The 24,366-nt window shown below is 40.5% G+C and overlaps 1 protein-coding gene and 1 pseudogene across 1 annotated transcript; both read left to right on the forward strand.

Annotated features, from left to right (window-relative positions):
* Nucleotides 1-17,999, forward strand: Plac8l1 (PLAC8 like 1). Its single transcript, XM_034518431.2, has 4 exons — nucleotides 1-184; nucleotides 5,146-5,282; nucleotides 16,364-16,500; nucleotides 17,750-17,999. The coding sequence occupies exons 1-4, from the start codon at nucleotides 66-68 to the stop codon at nucleotides 17,888-17,890; spliced, it is 534 nt and encodes a 177-aa protein (XP_034374322.1). The 5' UTR covers nucleotides 1-65; the 3' UTR covers nucleotides 17,891-17,999.
* On the forward strand, nucleotides 9,919-12,797 carry LOC117720039 (small ribosomal subunit protein uS2 pseudogene; annotated as a pseudogene).
* Nucleotides 18,000-24,366: the final 6,367 nt, after the last annotated feature.

Below are 24,366 nucleotides of genomic sequence, written 5' to 3' on the forward strand. Positions count from 1 at the left end.
TTAGAGTCAGTCTCCTTATTTTCCAAGGGAAAGGATAGCCCAGTGACAAGAAGACACTTCTAACTATGAGCTGGCTGGGACATCATTTCTCCAGGTGGTGCGAGGACATTTCCTTGCTCAGTACACGTGTACCACTCTTTTCAAGCATGCCCTCTGAAGACGAGCATTTAGTCTCGAACTTGAGGTAGGAAGTCAGGTGACTGTCCACCCAGGCTTTGCTGTTAGTTGAGACATTTAGCCAATCTCTTTGTAAAAGGAGCCAGGGAAAGTGGGGAAAGTGGGGAAAGTGGGGAAAGTGGGGAAAGTGGGGAAAGTGGGGAAAGTGGGGAAAGTGGGGAAAGTGGGGAAAGTGGGAGTTACCTATTGCCATGTGTACTTGAAAAGGGGGCAACTGTGTTTGGCTTGTGGAAGGAGAAGGACCATCTGAATTAAAGGAAACCACTTCATTCTCAACTTAAAATGTCCCATCCTAGCCAAGTGAAACTTTATTTCTGGGGGTCTGCCTGTAATTTCCATCCCTTTGATATAAAAACCTCAGAGCTTTGACTTTAATTAAGAATTAAAGTAAACAAGGAGGCTTAAGTTCCAGAAAGCAGCAAAGAATGTCCGTGTTATAAACTGGGATGCTGAAGTCATGTTAATGGTAGCCACCATTAATTGTGTGCCTACCAATGCACCAAGTACATGATATTGTGGAATGCTCATGGCAACTAAGAGCCAGAGTATTTAAAATACAGAAGGAAGAGGAAGATGAGGTCAGAGATGAGGGCCGTGATAGAGTCTTTCTTAACCATAAAGAACTGGAATGTAGCTGAGCTAGATTTGAAATTCAATGGGCACAAATCTGCTCGTTCTGTTTGTGAATGGACAGCTTCTCTGATTGCATAGTTCTGTGGGCATCAGCTGCACCCATCATGCCCAAGCTTATTCCTATTCTTCAGGGTAGCATAAGCATTTCTTGGGGGACATTTATAGACAATTGCCCAAGAAGTTACAATAGCTACGTTCATCTCATCCATAGCAGGCCCAGAATAAGATGATAATAAACCCTTGCTCTTGGTTTGACTTTCCCTCCCTCCCTCCCTCCCTCCCTCCCTCCCTCCCTCCCTCCCTCCCTCTCTCCCTCCCTCTCTCCCTCTGCTCTCTTTTGATAAGATTTTGATAGATAAGACCTTGCTATGCCGCCTTGGATGGTCTCAATTCTCCTGCCTTACTCTCCCAGGTACTGGATTACAGATGTGCACTGTCACACCTAGTCATCTTTGTATTCTTAGTGGAACTACTAAATGCCTGGCACATAGAAAGTACACAGGGAGGGACTGGCATTATTTTAATTATGACAGATGAGCAATAAGCTTAAACTGAAACATTTTATCCAGAATCTATAAATCTAAGCATTTTAATATAAAGTCACCAAAGGTTGGTTTACACACACACACACACACACACACACACACACACACACACACACAAGTAATTTTTTTCCCCAACAAGTCAAAGTTACCTTCTCAGTTACTTGATTTGGAGTAGATAGAAGACTGGCTTCCTTGCTGTGATAAAAGGTGTTCTGTACATAATTTTAAGATAGAAGCAAAAAATTCTTGTCTATGACTGCAAGCTGTAAATGGTTCATTTCAGGGAAAAATCTTATCCAGGTGCTCAGCCCTCAGAAATCCCTCCACTAAAATCAGAGATGATTGAAGCTCTTAGCATAATGATGGATGCCGCACGGATAGGCATCACATCGAGAAGGAAATGCCTTGGATTGTATAGACAGATGCAGAGAGCTTTTAGGCCGCCCTCTGCTTTTATTTCATCAGGTTCACACCTGAGAGTTATGTCCTCTACTACAGAATTGGAACACGGTTCAAGTTGCATAATTTAGCTCAGAGGAGCTAGATTTGAGAAAGGCTCAAATAGAATAGAAGACAGAGTGAATCTATTTGATCCAATCAGCAAATATTTATCGCATAAGCACTCAGTTTCAGAATAGAGTGCTAGATGCTGGGCACACAAAGCGGAACAACAGCATGTGGCCCCTGGCAACCAGGAGCTCACACAGAAAGAGGTGGAATAGGACCGGTATGAAAGGGAATTCTTCAGGACCAGTTTCAAATGTTCATCTATGACAAAACAAACAACAAACAACAACAACAACAACAACAACAACAACAACAACAACAAACCTAAAACCTGGATCAGACAGAATTAATGAGAATTAATTCATTCTGTTCTGGAGGCTAGAAGTCTGGGCTTGGAGGCATATGGCTGGTCTTTGAGGCCTTTCCTGGTTCATATGGTGCTGTCTTGGTTTTTCCTATATCTAAGCAGAGACCTCTCCCTTCATCAGTTCTGTTAACTCAGGATCCCATCCTTCTGGTCCACTGGACTTTGCTTCCTGTGAGTCTATGAATCATTTCCATATACAGCCTTCCTGGTGTCATGGGACTAAATATGCATTTCATTGTACATGTCAGTCCACAGAAATAACTCCTAACTCACTTCAGAACAAACATGAACACATACACATATTTTGACTCTCCTTTTCTTCACAGGCATCTGAGGGGCATGTGAAAAGGTTCTTTTACAAATTTGGTTTTGATATTATCTGATCACAAGAAATTAATTAGCCACTGACTTCTGCTTTTCAGCAGCCATGCCTCTGGGAAGTTTTGAGAAACAAGAAAGCTTAAATGTGTTTTTAAATGTAATACACTATTTGTGAGTTAGACTGAGTATGGTAACATAAGCCAGCACTCTGTAGGCAGGAACGAGATTCATCTCTGTGAGTTCTAGGCCAGCCAGGACTACATGGTGAGACCCTGACTCACAAACAAAAACAGAGCTCAAGAGTTGGCTCAGAGGTTAAGAGCACTGTCTGCTCTACCAGAGGTCCTGAGTTCATTTCCCAGCAACCACATGGTGGCTCACAACCATCTATAATGGGATCCAATGCCCTCTTCTGGCATGCAGGTGTACATGCAGATAGAACACTCATACTGATAAAGTAAATAAATAAATCTTTATATAAAAAAAAAGCCAACAACCAAAACAACAACAACAACAACAACAAATAAAACAAAACAAAAACAAAAAAATGCACCAAACAACAAAATTCACGAGTTCTATTTGACAATGACATGGACATAAAGCTAACTTTTAGTGTTTAATTTAGCATTGATTTATGTTTTATACTTTTTTACTGAGTCTCAAGAACATATAGGATCTTAAATTGCTAATGAGACCTTAAGTATTGTCTGTAATGCCTGGGGACCCACTGCACAGTCCTGAGCAGTTTCCCGGTATAGGATCCTCTGGATAACTCACTGGGTTATTGGACTTGATGTGTTTCAAGCATCCTCCCTTCTTGTCTATCTCCTGTTCTGTTTTCTTGCCAGTCCTGTTACGTGGACATCACCTAGCTGGTGAAGACTTGGAAGCTATTGCAGTTACCAATGGCCTCCAGACCGACTGCATAAGGCATCATGTGGTAGCAGAACACTTGCTTGGGAATTACCTGCAAAACTGTTGTGGTACTGACTTCTGGACTTCTTCTTTGGAGACCCCAGTTGGTCTGGGGCAGGGCTTTGGAATTTCTTTCAACAAGCTGTCCTGTTTGGTGATGCTTGGGCTTTGTCACTTTGTCACATCTTGTTACTGTGACAGATGCATGATAAAAAACAACTGAAAGGGAGACTTACGTCTTTTATGGTTACAGAGATTTTTAACCCATATTTTTTTAGCCCCATTGCTTATGGGCCCATGTTGAGGTCATATGTTGGGAATGTATGAAGGAAGATAATGTGTACATTATGGTAGATAGGAAGCAGGGAGGGAGGGAATGGCCCCTACAAAGACAACCTTTAGAGGCATGATCCCAATGAAGCACATCTCCCAAACAGGCCTTACTGTCTAGAGTTTCCAGAACGTCTCCAGAACTTCAACACAAGTCTGTAGGGGACATTTCATGTTCAACTCTAGCAGATAGTATTGGTGTGATGGAGAAGACATATCATGATATCATAATCTCACATTGAATTTATTGGCCCAAGTCTGAAGGTTTCCCTAGGGTAATAATAATTTATGATTGTTCAGACATGTTTCACTTTCAGGTCTAGGGCATCTAGAACTTGGTGACTTACTGCAACAATAGTTCTGGGGAAATGGTATTATATCTTGTTTATTTTGTTTTAAATGAGAGGCAAGATCCTTCCTTAATTTTCCAAAGCACATTAGCGATCAGGTGCAAACACTTCATGGGGCTTGCCTTAAGAGAGGCACATAACAGGATAATGACAACACGATGCAGGCTCAGACTCATTCTAGGCCCCAAGTTGACTCCAAGTTGCCCTGACTTTCCCATGAAGCTTGAAGCAGCTTACCTTCACCAAATGGCACCTGACTGGTGCCATTTCCCTGGCTGAAATCCAGGCAAATCTTTCCACCTCAGAAATACGAGGGAAAATTTTCCCTCTCCCCTCACTATTGGAGCCTAGTCCCTTGAGCATTCATTTCCTAATTTAGAATTACCGAAAGGGGAAGTATTCATCCCTTTCAGGGAAAATCAACTCCAAGTTACACTTTGTGGTGCGGCTGTGGGATGTTCTGTATTGGTGCCATCCACATGTGGACTCCAGTGGCCGCCCTCAGGTTTCCAGGTGCTCATTTCATCATCCTTTCTTCAATAAAGGTGCATTATTCTTGGGCTATAGCTTTCACCACCCTGCAGTGCTCCCTCTGGAGACAGTACACTAACAATAGGCTTTCAACTTATAAAATAAGTCTCATCAGATAGTTTACCCATCTGAACTAACAGGAAGTAGGGAGTTTAAACCATTTAGCTGAGATCATGTCACCATGGAGTGGCATGCTGGAATCTGATCTGATGTCTTTATTTCAAGCTTGTGAATTTAACTACTATGAAATTCTGGCAAATACTGGGCTGGTAGGTTGGATATTGAACTTGAGTGACAAGTTTCTTCTTAATAAGACCTCCCCCTCAAAAAAAGTCCGAGAAGGCATGCTGAAAGAGCGAGATGGTGGAGTCAGACCACGGGTCTGATCTCCTCTTTATTGTTCTGTCTTGATTAACGGTTATCATTCTGCAACATGTTTGTTAACTAGTTATTGTCCTTGACTCTCCAGGAGCCACGTGCCAGCTCGTGTTGTGGTGAAGCAGCCGATCCGTGGAGCCAGTGGCAGGACCACAGTCACAGCCATTGTTCAGACTGGTGGGGACTGGAGCACCGGCCTCTTCAGTGTCTGCAGAGACAGGAAAATCTGTACGGGTTTCCTTTTTACTTAAGTGCCTCTTTCCTATTCCCTCCCCACTTTCCCCACTCCACCCCTCAGTCCACCCACCCCCCAACCCTGAGGAAAAGCTACCCCAACATGAGATCAAAAAGTAAACGACTTCTGAAAAGCTCTACTAGTCTAGTGCCTCAAGGCAACTCCTTAGTTGAAGAAAAAAATGTGCTTTTCAACAATGTAGATCTATTCATAGGGTAAGTGTGGTATTTTCAAAGACTTTTTTTTTTAATGATAAAATCCATTGTTGACAAAGATACATAAGATAGCTTTTCTCATCCACTATTGACCTGATAACTACATTTCTCAGAGCTTAGTCTAATGAAATAAATTCTCTGCAAAGTTTACTGGTAACATTAAAACTGCAGCATTGGTTACTGTAGCAACACTTGGGACGATATGCATACCATATTCGCCCACCAAATTATTACACAGCCATGAAAAGTCATGTAGGAGTGACATTGAGTGGGTAAAAAGGTAGTATGTGTATAGTTTTATTTTTATTCATTTATTATTTTCTGAGACAGGGTCTCACTATGTTTCTTTGGCTGGTCTGGAACTCATAGAAATCTCTCCCCCCCACCCCCCATCTCCTGAGTACTGGGACTGAGGGTGCATGGTTCTACACCTGACTTACATGTGGTTTTGGATTTAAGAAGCCGAGTGAGTGCCAAACTGTGTTCACTAGGTTGCATCTGGAGGTGGTGAAAGCATTTAGAAATAAAGGATAGAAAGATACAAATACAAATATTTATAGCAGAAGTCTTCCAATGGCAGGCTGACATATGTTCCAGTCTTTATTATCTCTTTAATATCTCCATGAAGATTATGTATCACTCTTATAATAACAAGATTATGTATCACTTTTATAATAACAAGAATGATCTGAAAGGAAACTCCCTTTGTTGACTGAGCTCTTTTCTGGACCTCGTCCAGTTCTCAAGAGGATCTCATTTCATGACTGACCTCTGACCTAGAGCAAAGGCACACTGAGTCAGTACTTACCTCAGCTGCCATGTATCATGGTCCCCAGAACTTATGAGAAGCAATCACTGTGTCCTACTTTCTGTCTATCCCATTCTTCCCAGAGATAGCTACTTTTGTAAGAATCCAGATAGAGTACACACACTTAGAAGGCTATGAAAAGTTTTAAAAGAAAATACACTTTAAAATTTAAAAGCACCATTTATAAAATAGAAAAAAATATAAAAGACGACCAAAGGATGAAATAGCAGCTATAGTTATACCCCTTGGATCTTTTGACTCATCCCTCCTACCTCCAGATTTCTTTACTTACATCTGTACATAATTTACACAAATGGAAGGACTGTAAATTCCCATTACTTTGCACCTCTGTTTTAATTTCACCACACATTTAGGTTGTGAACACCACATAAGCACATCTGGAGCTAATTTCTTAAATTGCTTTATGGATCCCCTTGTACCATAGTTTGTTTATGCAGAAACCCCTATTGGTGGACCTTTACGTGGTTTATTCACACCAAGGCTGTGCGACTATGCTTATTCAGATGTCATTTTTGCATGGCGTGAAGATTTCTGTCTTGGGTAATAGCTAACAGGTAAATTTGCTGACCAAACAGAACATGCCTCCTTAAATCATGAAGTTGCCTAGTGGTTTTTTTTTTTTCTGGAAGGTGAATTCACACTCCCACTGGCAATGCATGAGTGCACTCCACTCCTCTCTAAAGTGTCCTATTATTGGAAGGTTCAATTCCTTTGGAATAACTGAACTGAAATGTGTGCACTCAACTGTCCACCTGGTTCCCTACTTCTGCTCTCTGGGCCTCCACACCGCAGCTTCTTGTCTTTGTCTTGATTTGCCTGTGAGGCAGGAGGATGGCGATCCACACACAAGGGGAGAGAGTAGGCCTGGATTTAGGTAGTCTGAGGAGCTGGTGTAACCACCAAACTTGTAGGTATAAAGGAAGAGGCCCAGTGCATGCCATAAATCCCCACTGTTCTTGAACTCTGTTAAAGAAGAAAATATATGACGAATAACCCATTGATACACTCACCTTATATAAATGAGATGTTACAGAAAAAGGACCCAGGTCTCTTTGTAAAAACCAATCTGTGCTTGTAAACAAGAGCAATAACAAAATCAATTTGGAACACTTCCCTCTAGGTATTTTCCTCTATGTTTACCTGTGTATCCATTAGCATACATACTATTGCATGTATACTATTGCATGTATACTATTGCATGTATACTATTGCATGTATACTATTGCGTGTATACTATTAGCATGTATACTATTGCATGTATACTATTGCATGTATACTATTAGCATGTATACTATTGCATGTATACTATTAGCATGTATACTATTAACATGTATACTATTGCATGTATACTATTGCATGTATACTATTGCATGTATACTATTGCATGTATACTATTAGCATGTATACTATTGCATGTATACTATTGCATGTATACTATTAGCATGTATACTATTGCATGTATACTATTAGCATGTATACTATTAGCATGTATACTATTAGCATGTATACTATTGCATGTATACTATTAGCATGTATACTATTAGCATGTATACTATTAGCATGTATACTATTAGCATGTATACTATTAGCATGTATACTATTGCATGTATACTATTGCATGTATACTATTGCATGTATACTATTGCATGTATACTATTGCATGTATACTATTAGCATGTATACTATTGCATGTATACTATTAGCATGTATACTATTAGCATGTATACTATTAGCATGTATACTATTAGCATGTATACTATTGCATGTATACTATTAGCATGTATACTATTGCATGTATACTATTAGCATGTATACTATTAGCATGTATACTATTAGAATGTATACTATTGCATGTATACTATTAGCATGTATACTATTGCATGTATACTATTGCATGTATACTATTGCATGTATACTATTAGCATGTATACTATTGCATGTATACTATTAGCATGTATACTATTAGCATGTATACTATTAGCATGTATACTATTGCATGTATACTATTAGCATGTATACTATTAGCATGTATACTATTAGCATGTATACTATTGCATGTATACTATTAGCATGTATACTATTAGCATGTATACTATTAGCATGTATACTATTAGCATGTATACTATTAGCATGTATACTATTAGCATGTATACTATTGCATGTATACTATTGCATGTATACTATTAGCATGTATACTATTGCATGTATACTATTAGCATGTATACTATTGCATGTATACTATTAGCATGTATACTATTAGCATGTATACTATTGCATGTATACTATTGCATGTATACTATTAGCATGTATACTATTAGCATGTATACTATTAGCATGTATACTATTGCATGTATACTATTAGCATGTATACTATTAGCATGTATACTATTGCATGTATACTATTGCATGTATACTATTGCATGTATACTATTAGCATGTATACTATTAGCATGTATACTATTAGCATGTATACTATTAGCATGTATACTATTAGCATGTATACTATTGCATGTATACTATTAGCATGTATACTATTGCCTTGTAACTCTTTAAGCAAAGCATAAATGGTTTTAAGCTGTACCCATTATGCAATTTGATTTTTTAAAAATTCAAATTAGTCTTAGATACTTAGCTATATTGGTATCATTTATCTTTTACTACATCCTTTTAGAAAAAATTTATGTGTGTAAGTGGTGTGTGTGCAGGTGTGTGCACCAGTGTGCATGGGCAGAAGCCAGAGGAGGGCATCTGATATCTTCCTTTATCGTGCTTCTCTTTATTTCTTTGAGACTGGGTCTCTCATTGAGCCTAGAGCTTGGCTGGCATCCATCAAGCCCCAGCACACCTGTCTCTGTCTTCCACTGTCCTGGTACTTAAGGTACGTAGGCTGGCTTGTTATGTGGGTGCTGGGATCCAACCTCAGGTCCTGGTGGTTGCACAACTACCACTTAACCGCTGAGCCATCTCTCCAGTCCTTTTGCCACATTCTTAGTGGTTACACACTCATATTTCATTTGGTCTTTAGTCCACTGACATACCCTTAAAATTTTACGATACAGACAGTGCTGCAGTGACTATCCTTGTAGATCCTTTTGTGTGCAGATGAATAGCATGACTCTGGGTGCTGATAAGTGAAATTATTCATTCCTAGAGGGCTTTGAATTTCACTAGACTGAGCAAAGTTATCATCTAATGTGATTGGGCCAATTTCCACATCCATGTATTGTTACTCTAAGTCCCCAAGCATATATTAAAAGGAAGCATTCTTGTGAGGAGCAAGTGCCTTCTGATAGTATTAATATGCCTTCCTAATGACATCACTGTTGGCCATTGGTATTTGCTTTTCAGCAAGCTACCCCCTCATGCCCTGTGCTATCTTCTTCTCTCGTATCTTTTTTTTTTTTTTGTATATGGATTTTATAAGACACCCCCACCCCCATATTCTACATGCTAACCCTGGCCTCATACATCACTGCAAAGCCTCCTCCTTCAGAAAAAGGACACCATCCTTCTATTCTTGTGCATCATTTTTGGGGGTCTAATCTAAACATTTTCAACTCTAACCATTCCTCACCAGGCAGAGCAATGACACTTGACCTAGAGGCTTCTTCCAAAAGGATTCACATGAGTTCAAACAGTTTCACAGGCATAGTAATAGTGGTAACGAGCATATTGTCCTGGAATACACAAATCCACGTGTGTTATGGCAGGATGAAAATGTAAAACATGAGAACATATGTACATATATGTAATCGTAGGAGTCTGGTTCCATCCTTCCCTAATAATGTTATAAACTTAAGGGGGAATTGCTCAATTCTTTTGGAGATTAGGTGAACTAATTGTGAAATGGGTATAGCAAGAAGACCTATTTTATCCATCAATTGGTTTTCTGAGATAGGGTCTTAGTAAGCACAGACTGTCCTGGAATTTCCTACATATCCCAGGTTGTCCTTGAACTCATGATCCTATTGTCTGAGTTCCACAAGTACTGCAGTTATGGGCAAGCTCTTATGTAGGCCTTAAAAGTGCCTAGTTTATATGACTATTTTGAAGATTAAGTGAACAAATATGTACAAAATGTTTTTAGTGAGAGCTTGGCACACAGTGAACTAACTCTGTGTGGATATTAGCTATTGTGGAATAAAAGTTAGGGCTTCATATATATATATTTTTTATAAACACAGCTAAACTCTATTTCAAAGTGATTGAATTTGTGTTGGGGGCCAACTTTTAGCAGAAAGCGGCTATCAGCTTTGCAGCCATCTTGAGCCATATACCCTGACATGAGACTTGGATTACAATAGCCTACAACAGCTGAGCACACTCCGATAATCTTGGTTTAGATACCTTGAGATTAAAGGTGTGTGAGATTAAAGGTGTGTGAGATTAAAGGTGTGTAACTTAAGAGTATGACTTAGAAGTATAGAGATCAGAGTTAGAGACAAGACCTAAGGGCATGATTAAAGGTGTAACTTAGAGGCGTGGCTTAGAAGTAAGACATATAAAATGCAGAGGCAGACAGTAGGATTCAGACATTAGGGAGACACAGCAGAGAGAAGACATTAGGGAGACGAGAGAGAGAGATTCATACACATCAGACATTAGGTAGAATCTGCCCTCACCCTCGTTCTTGCTGAACCTCGACCTGCAGACCGGAGCAGCAGCTTGGGCTGGGATACAGTGGCCGCCCAAACGTGGGTCGGCCCAGGCCTCAACATTTTGCTCAGGCCGAGACATTTTTTGGCCGCCCCAACGTGGGACTAGTGCGGTCCCCAACATTATTTTGGCGCCCGAACAGGGACTCGAGCTTGGGCCCCAACAAATTTAATTATTGTGGTTTGAATGAGAACATTCCCCATAGGCTCATATGTTTGAATGTTTGTCATATCAGTTGGTAGAACTGTTTGGGAAGCATTAGGAGGTGTGGCTTTATTGAAAGAAGTGTTACTTTTTTTTTTTTTAAGGGTGGGTGAGCTTTGAGGTTTCAAAGTCCACACCACTCCCAGTTAGCTCCCTTTCTGCCTTTTATTTGTGGATCAGACATAAGCTCTCAGATACTGTTCTAGTTCCATGTCTGCCTGTCTGCTTCCATGCTCCCCACCATGATGAGTAAGTGCTCTAACCCTCTGGAATATGAGCCCTCAAATTAAATGCTTTCTTTTGTAAGTTACTGAGGTCACCTCAGTAAAAAAGTAAGACGAATATTTAAAGAGTGAACTTACATAGCATGGCTATCTGACAGAAAAATTAATAATAATAATAATAATAATAATAATAATAATAATAATAATAATAATAAAAATCAGCCTTTCTTTTTTGTGCTGCCCAGGGATGGGTCCATATAGCATTATTATTGATTCCCACTGTAACTAAAACTTAGACAATATCTGGAGCCCTTGAAGTCCTGCAGATGAAGGAGGAGGATGTCTTCAAATTGTTTGCTGTAGGAACCCACTTAGGTGGCACCAACCTTGACTTTCAGATGCAGCAGCATATCTACAAAAGGAAAAGTGATGGTATCTACATAATAAATCTGAAGAGGGAGCTGGAGAGATGGCTCAACAGTTAAGAGAACTGTCTGCTCTTCCAGAGGTCCGGAGTTCAATTCCCAGCAACCACATGGTGGCTCACAACCATCAGTAATGGAATCCGATGCACTCTTCTAGTGTGTGTCTGAAGCAGCTGCAGTGTACTCATATAAATAAAAAAAATAATAATAAATCTTTAAAAAAGGAAATAAATCTGAAGAGGACCTGGGAGAGACCTGGGAGAAGCTGTTGTTGCCGTTGAGAGCCCTGCTGTCAGTGTCATCTCCAGGGACACTGGCCAGCGAGCTGTGCTGAAGTTTGCTGCTGCTACTGGAGCAACTCCCATTTCTGGCCATTTCACACCTGGGACCTTCACTAACCAAGCAGCCTTCAGGGAGTCACGTCTTCTAGTGGTGACTGATCCCAGGGCTGACCACCAGGCCCTCACAGAGCCTTCTTATGTCAACCTGCCCACCATTGCTCTGTGTAACACAGATTCTCCCCTGTGCTATGTGGACATTGCCATCCCGTGCAACAACAAGGGAACTCACTCAGTGCGTCTGATGTGGCGGATGCTGGCCCGGGAAGAACTCTGCATGCGAGGTATTGTCTCCCGTGAGCACCCATGGGAGGTTGTGCCTGATCTTTACTTCTACAGAGACCCAGAGGAGATTGAGAAGGAGGAGCAGCCTGCTGCTGAGAAGGCTGTGAACAAGGAAGGATTTCAGGGCGGATGAACTGCACCAGTTCTGGAGTTCATTGCTGCATAGCCTGAGGTGGCCGACTGGTCTGAGGGTGTGCGGGTACCCTCTGTGCCCACCCAGTAGTTCCCGATACAAGACTGGAGTGTGCAGCCAGCCACTGAGGACTGGTCAGCAACTCCTACAGCGCAGGCCACCAAGGGGGTTGGAGCCACCACTGAGTGGTCCTGAGCTGCTCTGCAGACATCTGAGCAAAGGGACAAGGGAAAGAAAAATAAAGTTCCGAAAAGCCGAAAGCTGAAAACAAAACAAAACAAAACAAAACAAAACAAAACAAAACCACCAACCAACCAACCAACCAACCAACCAACCAAACGAACAAACAAAAAAACCCAAACCAGCTTGTAGGTCCTAACGAGGCGCAGAAGTGCCAAGGCATAATGAGCTTCTTTACGGTGTTGCTTACAGCTCAGAGACGTGTAAACAGAATCGATCAGGTGCTTAATTTGCCAGCTTTACAATTAAGCAAGTTTTAATGAATTGCTTTATTTGTGGGAATTTACAGTATTTCATAATCTTCACAGAACGTGCCATTGATTTCAAATTGCCCTAATTCAAGGTTGCCGATGCTGAGAGCCCTCTGTTCTTGCCGTAAATTTCGCTCTTTCCTTGGTTGTTCAGACTAGTTGTCAGTGCTGGGTAGAGTCTCCTCATGTGCATGGGAATTGTTTTTCAGTGCTGGGGGCTGATTTTTGCACATTCTACAAACATACTACCGTGGATCCGTATCTCCAGTTGGGATTTTCTTTTTTAATTTAGGTTAAATTATCTCAGAATTACTTGAGACTACACTCAGTTTGCTCTCAGCTACATGGTTCCTGCCATACCTTCGTTTCTGGTGCACCAGCAGCTGCAGTGACTAACACTGTACACACGCTCCAATGGCTAAAATAAGAACTCTGATGATAGTAAATGATGGTGACGATGACAAGCCATTAGAAGTCTTGAACATTGTTGGGGTATGAAATGGTACAGATGCTTTGGACAATTATTCATCTATATTTGTAGAATTAAACATATGGCCCAGCAATTGCACTTTCAGGAAACTACCCAAATAGAAAAAAACCATATATCCACATATAGAATTAACAGTATGTCCATATAAAGACTTAAATGAGGGTTAGGGTTAGGGTTATGGTTAGGGTTAGGGTTAGGGTTAGGGCTAGGGGGGTTAGGGTTAGAGGGGTTAGGGTTAGGGGGGTTAGGGTTAGGGGGGCTAGGGTTAGGGTTAAAAAAAAGACTTAAATGTCCAAATAAGTGCATATAATCACACATAAAGCATAGTGGTATTAATATAAAAATTTGGAGCTATAAAATGTCGATTAGTGGGAGAATAAACAATTTGTAGAATATTCATACACTGAAATACTATCTACCCAACAGTAAGAACTACAGATTCATATAACATGAGTAAATCTAAAAAAACAGAAACAAAAACAAAAAACACCCCCCCCAAATGCATGCTATCATACGAAAGCAAAATAGTTATAAGAGTAAATGTTATTCCTTTGAGATGAGGGCTGAGAGGAGGCATAACTTACCTACGGGGATCAAAGTCATGGCTATGTATCCCTCAGGAGTAGAGGGGAGAAGGGTGGGATTTACTGTATAGAAACGTGACAAACACTGTGGAATAGCAACAATCCATAGTTCCCGATGTATACATGAATGTAATTATTAAACTCACCCAAAGTGAACACTTAAGATTTGCTCACTTGGGAATATAAGGTTACCATTGATTAAAATGTTTAGGATGCTTGTTGGAGAGTCTTAGCTCAACTTGATACAAGCTGAAGTCATCAAGAGGAAGGAACTGCTGGGAACCGTATTGTCTGGCTTTGTGGGCCAAAATGTTGTGGCCTGTTCTGTTCTACGCTTGGCAGCCACTGTGTCCTGGCCCAAGCTGTCGCTCTGGTCTGAGGGTCAGGGTCTAGCGAGAGTGAGTGTGGGGCAAGCAACGCGAAGAATGGAGACAAGACAGAGGTTCTGATCAAGTCTCAAGTCTCATTTATTGAAGGGAATTCTGAGGTATTTATATGTTTTTGTCACGTGTCTTGTAGGCGCGTGGATATCACGTGCCTTGTAGGTGTTGATATGACATAAGCCTTACAGGCATCTATAGCGTGGATAGCACGTGCACCGTGCGCCTTGTAGGCTTGGATACCACGTGCACCTTACAGGCATATATGGCCTGGATAGCACGTGGACAGCAATGTGAACTGCATGCCTTGCAGGCGTGGCTACCTCATGCGCCTTGTAGCTGGGGGAAGTAAACAGCAAAACAAAATATGTGGGATATCAGGGTGTGCTTCAGCTGTTGTAGACTATTGAAAACCAAATCTCTTATCAGGATATATGGTTTCAGATGGCTGCAAAGATAATCTAGCCGATTTCTGTTAAAAGTCGGCTCCCAACAAGGAACCTCAATTAAGAAAATACCTCCATAAGATCGGGCTGTAGACGCAAACTTGCAGGGCATTTTCTTAGTAATTAGTAATTGATGGGAGAGGGTCCAGCACATTGTGGGTAAAGACCACCACCTGGACTGGTGGTCCTGGGTTCTATAAGAAGGCAGGCTGAGCAAGCCAGGGGAAACAAGCCATAAGCAGCACCCCTCTATGGGCTTTGCTTTATTGAGTCCTGAATCTAGGTTCTTGCCCTGCTTGAGTTCCTGTCCTGACTTCCTTCAGTGATGAGCAGTTTGAAAACATAAGCCAAATAACCCCTCCCCCCAACCCCCAAGTTGCTTTGCTCATGGTGTTTCCTCACAGCGCTGATAACTGTAACTAAGACAGTATGTTTCCAAAGACTGGCCATCATGGCATTTTTGTTGATCCATAGTCCTCATTATTTGAAATCATCAGGGTTGTCATCTTGCAATGTTAGATGATGTAACATCTAAACTGCAGGTCAGGATCTCTTAACTTGTAGCCTATTAATAGTTTTTAGTGGCTCTGTGAGTGCTATGAAAGGGAATGCACAATTTGCCTGCCCGCGTGTGTGTATTTTCTTTTCCCTTCTGAACAAGTTCACAACAGCCATTCCAATCTCAAAAGGCTCTGTGGCCTCAAACATCTTTAGAATAGAACTCCTGTTAGAAAGTCCATTTAGGCTGTGTAGCAACCCATGTCAATAGTTAACAGCCAATGAACTAATAAGTGGAGACCATTTCCAGTTGACACTCACGGGTCCGATCACCTAATAGTTTACAGATTAAAATGGACAAAAGTCAGTGGCTCTGTGAAGCTAACAAAAGTTAGAATAACCTCTGATGCGAGAAATAGAATAAAAGCTTGGTAAGAATAGAAAGAAGAGTTAGTGTATACCCAAAAGATTTTCTATCATTATTACAGAAAGGGATATCTGTTATTCAAGAATATTCTAGTAATCTAGGTCCATTTAAGTACTAAAATTAGATGAACATAACAAGCATGAATTATTTAAAAAAATTACTTACCATTTTTGACAAGGGAGTAAAAATCAGTTACCATCATCAATGCTAACAGAATTGTGTCATTCAGCTTTGGTAATATTCAACAAAGAACACAATTTTGATGCGGCTAGGTAATAACAATTTTCTAACTCCGAGCCTTGAAGATTGTTTGTTCATTCCCTATCTCTGGTTGTGGGCAGACAATGCAGTGTTGAAATTGACGGCACAGGGTTGTGAATCTATTTAAGATATGAAGTCATTCCCTGAATATCTGAGAATGCTGGTTTTCTTTTATGTGCAACTGACAGGTTTCTGGGGTCTGCTTTGTCCCATGTGTCTTGAGTGTGACATTGCCAGGCATTACGGAGAGTGTCTTTGTTGGCCACTCTTACCGGGGTCTACCTTTGCATTGAGAATTGGCACCAGAGAAAGACATAAGATACAGGTAAGGGCAACTGAGGTATGTATGAATCTCAGTCTTTATGAGAACTTGGATGCTTTTCAAACCTATGATTTCCCAAAGTGATGGGAGGGAGGGAGGGAGGGAGGGAGGGAGGGAGGGAGGGAGAGAGAAAGAGAGAGAGGTGTATTGGTGAAGATGCTTATCAAATTTACACTTAATGGAAAATTGTGAGGGATGAAAGCTCTGATCTCATTATTTACTAGAAGTTATTGCTTAACTAAAATGCTGTATAATAAGGGATATTTCCTAGAAAAAAATTATAATGAAGACTGTTGGTCAGCAGGCTTGGTCAAACCATTGGTCAATTTATACTTCAAGAGATGTGCTTTGATGCATAGAAATAGGAGGTTATAGCTACTATCCCCTACCATCTACAAAAATAAAACCCCACATATGTCTCTTATTACTTCAAGACATGACAGATGGAACAAAACTTAATTTGGAGGATGCACTCATGTAGCCTGTGTGGCACATGGAGACTTCACTTGGGAGGTTCCCTGGGGTCCTTATCTTTCAGTAGAGCCAAGATGCACAGGCACAGATGGTTTTCAAAAAGGAACCTTTTGTGTTGGGCACAGACAGATGCAGACAGACAGACAGACTGACTCCTCTTTCTCTTTCACACATAGTATCTAGGTATTTTGGGGGATATTCTCTAAAATATCTTTTTACATGAGAAAAACAAGACATAGGTCTATGTAACTATTCAAATAAAAGGAAATATATATATATATATATATATATATATATATATATATATATATATATAACATTACTCACACACGTGTGCATACACACACACATGTGCTGGCAAAGTTTGCCTAGGAATGTAACCAATGATTGTCTCTAGGCAGGTAGTTGGGTGGCTGGGCCCAGCTTCGGGGAAGGGAAGAGAGATTTACTTTTTACTTCCCATCCCTTTTTACAATGGGGATTTGGGACCATTTTAGTTTATTATCCACTACAAAAAGTTAAGTATAATGAGTCTAAGAGACACTAAAAAGAAAAACTAGGAGATTTTAGTAAGAGGCACATGTCCAAAATTGAAGGGGCATGGCTCCGAGCTGTAGTTCTTGACCAGCCACTGTTGGACACTTGGGCTACCTAGTATCTGAAGTGTTAACGGAAGTGTTTGGGGATCTTGGGAACAGAGGGTGGGATGGGCCAGCAGTAAACATTGCACAGGTTTTTAGAGATGGAAATGGTCCTGTATACTTTGGTCTTGCCCTAGGGGACCCTCTGTGAAGACTGGGTGGTGGTGCACTGCTGCTGGCCTTTCTCCATCTGTCAGGTGGCTCGAGAACTCAAGATGAGAACATCTCAACTCTACGAAATCTGTGAAGTCCCTGAACTCAAGGACACCCTGGTCTGATAGCTCCTCCTCCCCCGCTTCCTATACCTTCCTCCCAAAGCTGTCTCAGAAAGATTGTTCTTTTGTTTGTTTGTTTTGTTTTCCATAGGTTTTCACTGGACTAGGAGAATAAATGGTTTGATCACTAGTATATCTGCTGTGTTATGATTTCACTGAGGTCTTTAGTATTTTCTGACTTTGCTATTTCGGTCCAACTATGCCCATAACCTTCTCCAGGTAAGTGATGTGTACACTCATCCCCTGGGTTTGGGGAGGTTGACTTTTCTCCTAGTTTTCTGATACCATCCTTTCTTTTTAAAAAATTTTGTGAATTTGTGTGTGTGTGTGTGTGTGTGTGTACCATGTACATGCCTAATGCCACAGACTTCCTGGAACTGAAGTTACAGACAATCGTGAGCTGCCATGTAAACACTGAGAGTTGGACCTGGGTCCTTTAGAGAAGCAGCCAGTGCTCTTAACCATTGAGCCATTTCTCCAGATGCCATCCTTTTTTATAAGAGGTGCCTGTGTGACTGGAAAAATTACTCTGTATCCGTTGAATCAACCCACTTTCCTCAGAGTATCAGTGATGGGTGTGTATGATTAACTAAGCACCATCATCTTTGAATTGCCCTTCCCCTGACCCAACTCCTTCAGCCCCAGTTGCAAAAGAAGAAAGTCTGAAGTTCATGGTGATCTTGAACTCCTCTCCAACACTTGTAGTATCTACTCTGGGCTCAAAATCAGAATTGATCAACAACTATGACTTAAATTGAGATTGCTCCACAAAGATGTGTTGCAGCCCAACCTCTGGTACCTATGAAGAAGATCTTATTTGGAAACAGTCTTTGCACATGTGATGAGTTTAAGATGTCAGTAGGGTAGGGCCTAATGCAGCATGATGACAAGTGACCTTTAAAGAAGATGTAGAGGGACAGACAGACAGGATGGTCATGGGAAGACTGGGTGGAGATTGGAGTGATGATGTCATCAGGCAAGGACTGCTCAGGGATGCTGAAGATAGAAGAGGCAAGGGAGAATCCCTCCTCCCCACTCTCCCGGAGCTTTGGAGGAAACATGGCCCTGTCAATAGTTTGCTTTTGGACTTTAGCTTCTAGGAAAGTGACAGAATAAGTCTCTGTTGTTTCAAGACACCAAGTTTGTGGCAATTTATACAACAGCCCTAGGAAGTACAGTAGCCACCTAGTTTTGTGAAGTAATTCCCTCCACCCAGGTCTTGCCAGGTCAAGGGCACATAGCTGAAGAGCATGAATACCTATTAATGATGCATCTGTAAGCAGTTTTTCTATCTCCAGTGTCTCAGTTCCTCATGGTTAAAGGGGGTGGTGGTAGCACAGATCTTAGAGTGCCGTGAGGTTGTAACAAGTCAAACCATGTAGAACTGTGCTGAGCGATGAGTATTAAGGACTCAGTAAATGCACTATTGATATTTTATATTTGTAGCAAATTGTACTAATTTTCTATTTACAGTTGGCACATAAAGTTTTTTTTTTTAACTGCTGAGCTATCTCTCCAGCTAGATGTAAGATTTCCTTTAAAATTAAAAAAAATCATTTTATGTGTATGGGTGTTTTTTCTGCATGTACCTCTGTGCACTACTTGCATGTCTGATGTCCACAGAGACTAGAAGAAGGCATCAGATCCCTCAACAATGGAGTTACAAAGGGTTGTGAGCCACCATGTGAGTACTGGGAAATGAACCTGGGTCCTTTGTAAGAGCAGCCAATGCTTTTAACTGCTGAGCCACCTCTCTAGACCTGTTAAGTTTCTTTTAAAATTAAATTCTAGATGATAACTGAGTCAGTTAAATAGGAATGATAGTTGACACCTACAGTCCCATCACTTGGGGGACTGAGGCAGTAGAACGGCCATCATTCAAAATAAAATAAGTCTCTAGGATGTCTGGCACATGGATGTAACAAACAAGCTAAAGGGGTAAAAACTAATTTCAAAAAAAATAATTGTGTTTATTGTTATCATTGTGTATTGAGTTGTGTGTTTCCTCATGGTGCTTATGTGCCATGGAGTGCATTTGGAGATCAGAGGGCAACTTTTGGGAGTCAATTTTCTCCTCTTACCATGGGTGACAGGGATGGAACTCAAATCCCCAGGCTTGCACAGCAAGTGTCTTTATTGACTGAGCCATCTCAATGGCCCAACATTAACAAGTTAAAAGTGTTTTGCATATTTTGATCTACTCAACCCTCAACATTTCTTTTTGATGAACACTTCAGAAGAAGAGGTCTGAGCCACAGAAACGGAAGTGACCTTCTCAAGGCCCCATGTTGTTCAAACCATTTCTTTCTCTCCAGAGGTGAATTCAACACGGTCAGCCTTGCCAGTGTTACTTGTCCCTGTTTCTGTCCCTAATCATTTACACACACACACACACACACACACACACACACACACACACACACACAATCACTTTTGGATGCTCAAAGCAGTTGTTAGCAGCTAGACCTCTTGGGAAAAACATTAAGTACTCCATGTTGATATTTAAGCCATGATCAACCAGTAACAGAAAAAAGCAGGGCTGGTAGACGAGATGGCTGAATGAAAATAAATCTGATTTCATTGTTTTGTGCTAAAACACATGTTAGGCTTCACAGGCTCAAATTGGCAACAATACTTAGTCTTGGCAAGGAAGCCTAGAGGTAACTCTGCCCTGTCTGAAGGAAGTAAAGATAGTGGCTCATGCACAGGACTCTGGCCCAGTTTGCCTCTCTGCTCACATAAAGGGTGTGTGTGAATGGCCCTTTCCCGGAGAGTTCTCCTTTTCACATGTTGCTTCCAATCAGTAAAGAGCAAGCAGTGCTTTGTCAGAGACAGGTCTAGGCAAGTCAAACTCTGGGCTCTGAACACATGTCTACCATAGGATCATAACACACAAAACAGAATTTATAGGACAGTTCTTCACACATAGTACACAGTTATGGCTGAAGGGAGATGGCTTCCAGCTACAAGTTAAGATTTTCTCCAAAAGGACATGTCAAGGCCAAGAAAATGAACTTGACAAAAAAAAAAAAAAATGTGTGCTTCCTAAGAGCACCATTATCCAATGCCAGACATGCATGTGACAGATACTGGCTGATATCAAACATCAGCAGCCGCAGGCACCACCAGCTATGTGAGCTGGACAGAACAGAGACCCTGGTATGGCCCTAGGGGACAGTGTATATCGATTGGCTGGTGATACTGTTGGCTTTTTCCCATCTGTCAGCTGTCCAGAGAATACAAGAACTTCCCATCTCTGTAATCTGTGGAGACTATGAAATTTGTGGTACAAATCTGAAAATTATCCAACAGCGAAGGCACGGCCTGCTTATCATATTAGAGAAATTCCTTTCTGTTTACCAGGGTGCAAACTGTGGAACAAAGCTTTGATGGCTCCCTGTGGGACTGTGATACCAACGCATAAGCAAGAGACGTTCCAAAGTCACCTGTACAGAATGTCATGCATCACAAACCCAGGATGCAAGCCAGCAGAAAGCTGCTCGACGCTCTTCTATTTACAGAATAAGCTAAGGATATCAGCTGCATTCCTGGAATACTCTAATTTTTTTGGAACAAAAATATGAAAGGTTTGGATGTCCTTGAGTGTCCATTTTCCCATGCAATCATTTTTATCTCTTTACATATTTTATACAGCTAGAATTTATTTCATATTCCATAATGACTTTTGTATAACATCCTGTTATGAACATTATTTACAAACATATTAACTCAAAATATCCTTTAATCTTATAAACCCTAAATTTTAAAAAAAGTAAGCAAAGACAGAAGACTCTGTAGCACTTCTGTTTAAACTTCTGCAGAGGAATTAATATTTCTCCCAGTCTATTCTCTTGGTTCAGTTCCACCTAAATGATACCACTCTGCCTGACCAAATGCAGAAATAAGAAGCAACGATTTTAGATGGAATTCAGTCTTTCATAGTTAGAAATCTATTATAGGCTAAATCATAGCTGACTTTATTATAATATTCAAACATTAACCTTTGCTGTTGCCCCACCACCTTTTGACCATGACTACTTTTTTTTCCCCCCAAGACAGGGTTTCTCTGTGTAGCCCTGGCTGTCCTGGAACTCACTCTGTAGACCATGCTGGCCTCAAACTCAGAAATCCGCCTGCCTCTGCCTCCCAAGTGCTGGGATTAAAGGTGTGCGCCACCACTGCCCGGCCTTAGCAATGTTTTTAAAGGGAAGGAATGGAAATGTATGGTTCAAAAAGATCTCATGCAAGTAATTTCGAAATTGTATTTTAGATTATAGTTTTACACACACACTCATACACACCTATGTGTACACGCATGCTTGTGCAAGAACAGACTATCTTCCAATGGCTTGCCTTTATGGTAGCTTTACAAACACACAGTCGTTTCTACTTGAATAGCCCCTCTGTAGACATGATACTCTGTGGGATCTGTCTTGTGCAATCCTGGGGTTTTCTATCTGAGGTTCTTGGACACAGTTCTTTATTTTCTTGATCATTATGTTGTAACAAACAGCTTCTTAAGCTGTTGTCAACCTGTGTGGGTTTATGTGATTGAATGTCAGGGATTATGAAAAGTCAGCAAATACAAATGGTTCCCATGCCCATGACTCATTCATTGTGTGACCCCAGTTCTGAACATGCGACTATGTACTGAGTATGCAGACATGTTACACAGTGCTGGTGGTTGGGTGCTGCATGAACATATTATAGAATATTAATGAATTTCAGTATCTTTAATTCACATGGAAAAATTTTCTGCTCTTGTTGATTATGGAAAGCAAAAGACTTGATATATATTTTTATCATCCTCCCTGAATATGTAAACATCAAATCTGCACATCTTTGGGTTGGATTATGTTAGGATATTTCATTTTAAAATTGCTCTGTAGAACAGCTGGAGGTCAGGGATGGTGATTCCCCCAGAAGTTCTTTGATTATTGAGAATTGTGTTTGTTATCCTGAGTTTTTGTTTTTCCAGATGAGGTTGAGAATTGCTCTTTCCATGTCTGTGAAGAATTGTGCTGAAATTTTGATGGGGATTGCACTGAATTTGTAGATTGCTTTTGGTAGGATGGCCATTTTAACCATGCTAATCCTACCGATCCATGAGCATGGGAGATATTTCCATCTTCTGAGGTCTTCAATTTCTTTCTTCAGACACCTGAAATTCTTGTCATACAGATTTTTCATTTGTTTGGTTAGAGTTACACCAAGATATTTTGTATTATTTGTGACTATTGTGAAGGGTGTTGTTTCCCTATTCACTTTCTCATCCTGTTTATCATTTGTATAAAGGAAAGCTACTGATTTGTTTGAGGTTTTTTTTTTTTTTTTTTTGTTTTGGTTTTGGTTTTGGTTTTGGTTTTTCGAGACAGGGTTTCTCTGTGTAGCCCTGGCTGTCCTGGAACTCATTCTGTAGACCAGGCTGGCCTCGAACTCAGAAATCCGCCTGCCTCTGCCTCCCAAGTGCTGGGATTAAAGGTGTGCACCACCACTGCCTGGCTTGAGTTAATTTTATATCCAGCCACTTTGCTGAAGTAGTTTTTCAGCTGTAGATGTTTTCTGGTAGAATTTTTGGGATTGTGTATGTACACTAACATATCATCTGCAAATAGTGATGCCTTGACTTCTTCCAAGTTATATCCCCTTGATCTCTTTTTGTTGTCTTATTGCTCTAGCTAGAACTTTGAATACTATATTGAATAGATAGTGAGCAGCCTTGTCTTGTCCACAATTTTAGTGAAATAGCTTCAAGTTTCTCTCCATTTAATTTAATATTGGTTGTTGGTTTGCTGTATATTGCTTTTATTATGTTGAGGTATGGGCCTCGAATTTCTGATCTCTCCAAGACTTTTAAAATAAAGAGATGTTGAATTTTGCCAAAGGCTTTTAAAGCATCTAATGAGATCATCATGTGATTTTTTTTTCTTTGAGTTTGTTTATATAGTGGATTATGTTGATGAATTTTTATATATCGAACCAACTTTGCATTCCTGGGATGAAGCCTACTTGATTGTGGTGAATGATGGTTTTGATGTGTTCTTGGATTTGGTTCGGGAGAATTGTATCGAGTATTTTTGCATCAATATTCATAAGTGAAATTATTCTGAAGTTCTTTTTCTTTGTTGAGTCTTTGTGTGGTTTAGGTATCAGAGTAACTATGGCTTCATAGAATGAATTAGGTAGTGCTCCTTCTGTTTCTACTTTGTGGAATAGTTTGAGGAGTATTGGTATTAGGTCTTCTTTGAAGTTCTGGTAGAATTCTTCACTAATACCATCTGGTCCTGGGCTTTTGTTGGTTGGGAGGCAATAGTGATTAAAAACTGGATGGTACTGGTTCAGAAACAGACAGGTCAATCAATGGAGTAGAATTGAGGACCCAGAAATACACTTAAACAATTATGGACACTTGATCTTTGACAACGAAACCAAATCCATACAATGAAAAAAAAAAAAAAGAAAAGAAAAGAAAAAAAGAA

Source organism: Arvicanthis niloticus, chromosome 14 (assembly GCF_011762505.2).
Source record: "Arvicanthis niloticus isolate mArvNil1 chromosome 14, mArvNil1.pat.X, whole genome shotgun sequence".
NCBI lineage: Eukaryota > Metazoa > Chordata > Mammalia > Rodentia > Muridae > Arvicanthis > Arvicanthis niloticus.

What these genes read in the sequence shown, in the direction of transcription:
- Plac8l1 (XM_034518431.2), top strand. Translation starts at nt 66, where the DNA reads ATGAGCTGGCTGGGACATCATTTCTCCAGGTGGTGCGAGGACATTTCC. An exon ending in CTGCAGAGACAGGAAAATCT is followed by an intron (nt 5,283 to 16,363) that starts GTACGGGTTTCC and finishes TGCAACTGACAG; the next exon opens with GTTTCTGGGGTCTGCTTTGT. An exon ending in GAGAAAGACATAAGATACAG is followed by an intron (nt 16,501 to 17,749) that starts GTAAGGGCAACT and finishes GTCTTGCCCTAG; the next exon opens with GGGACCCTCTGTGAAGACTG.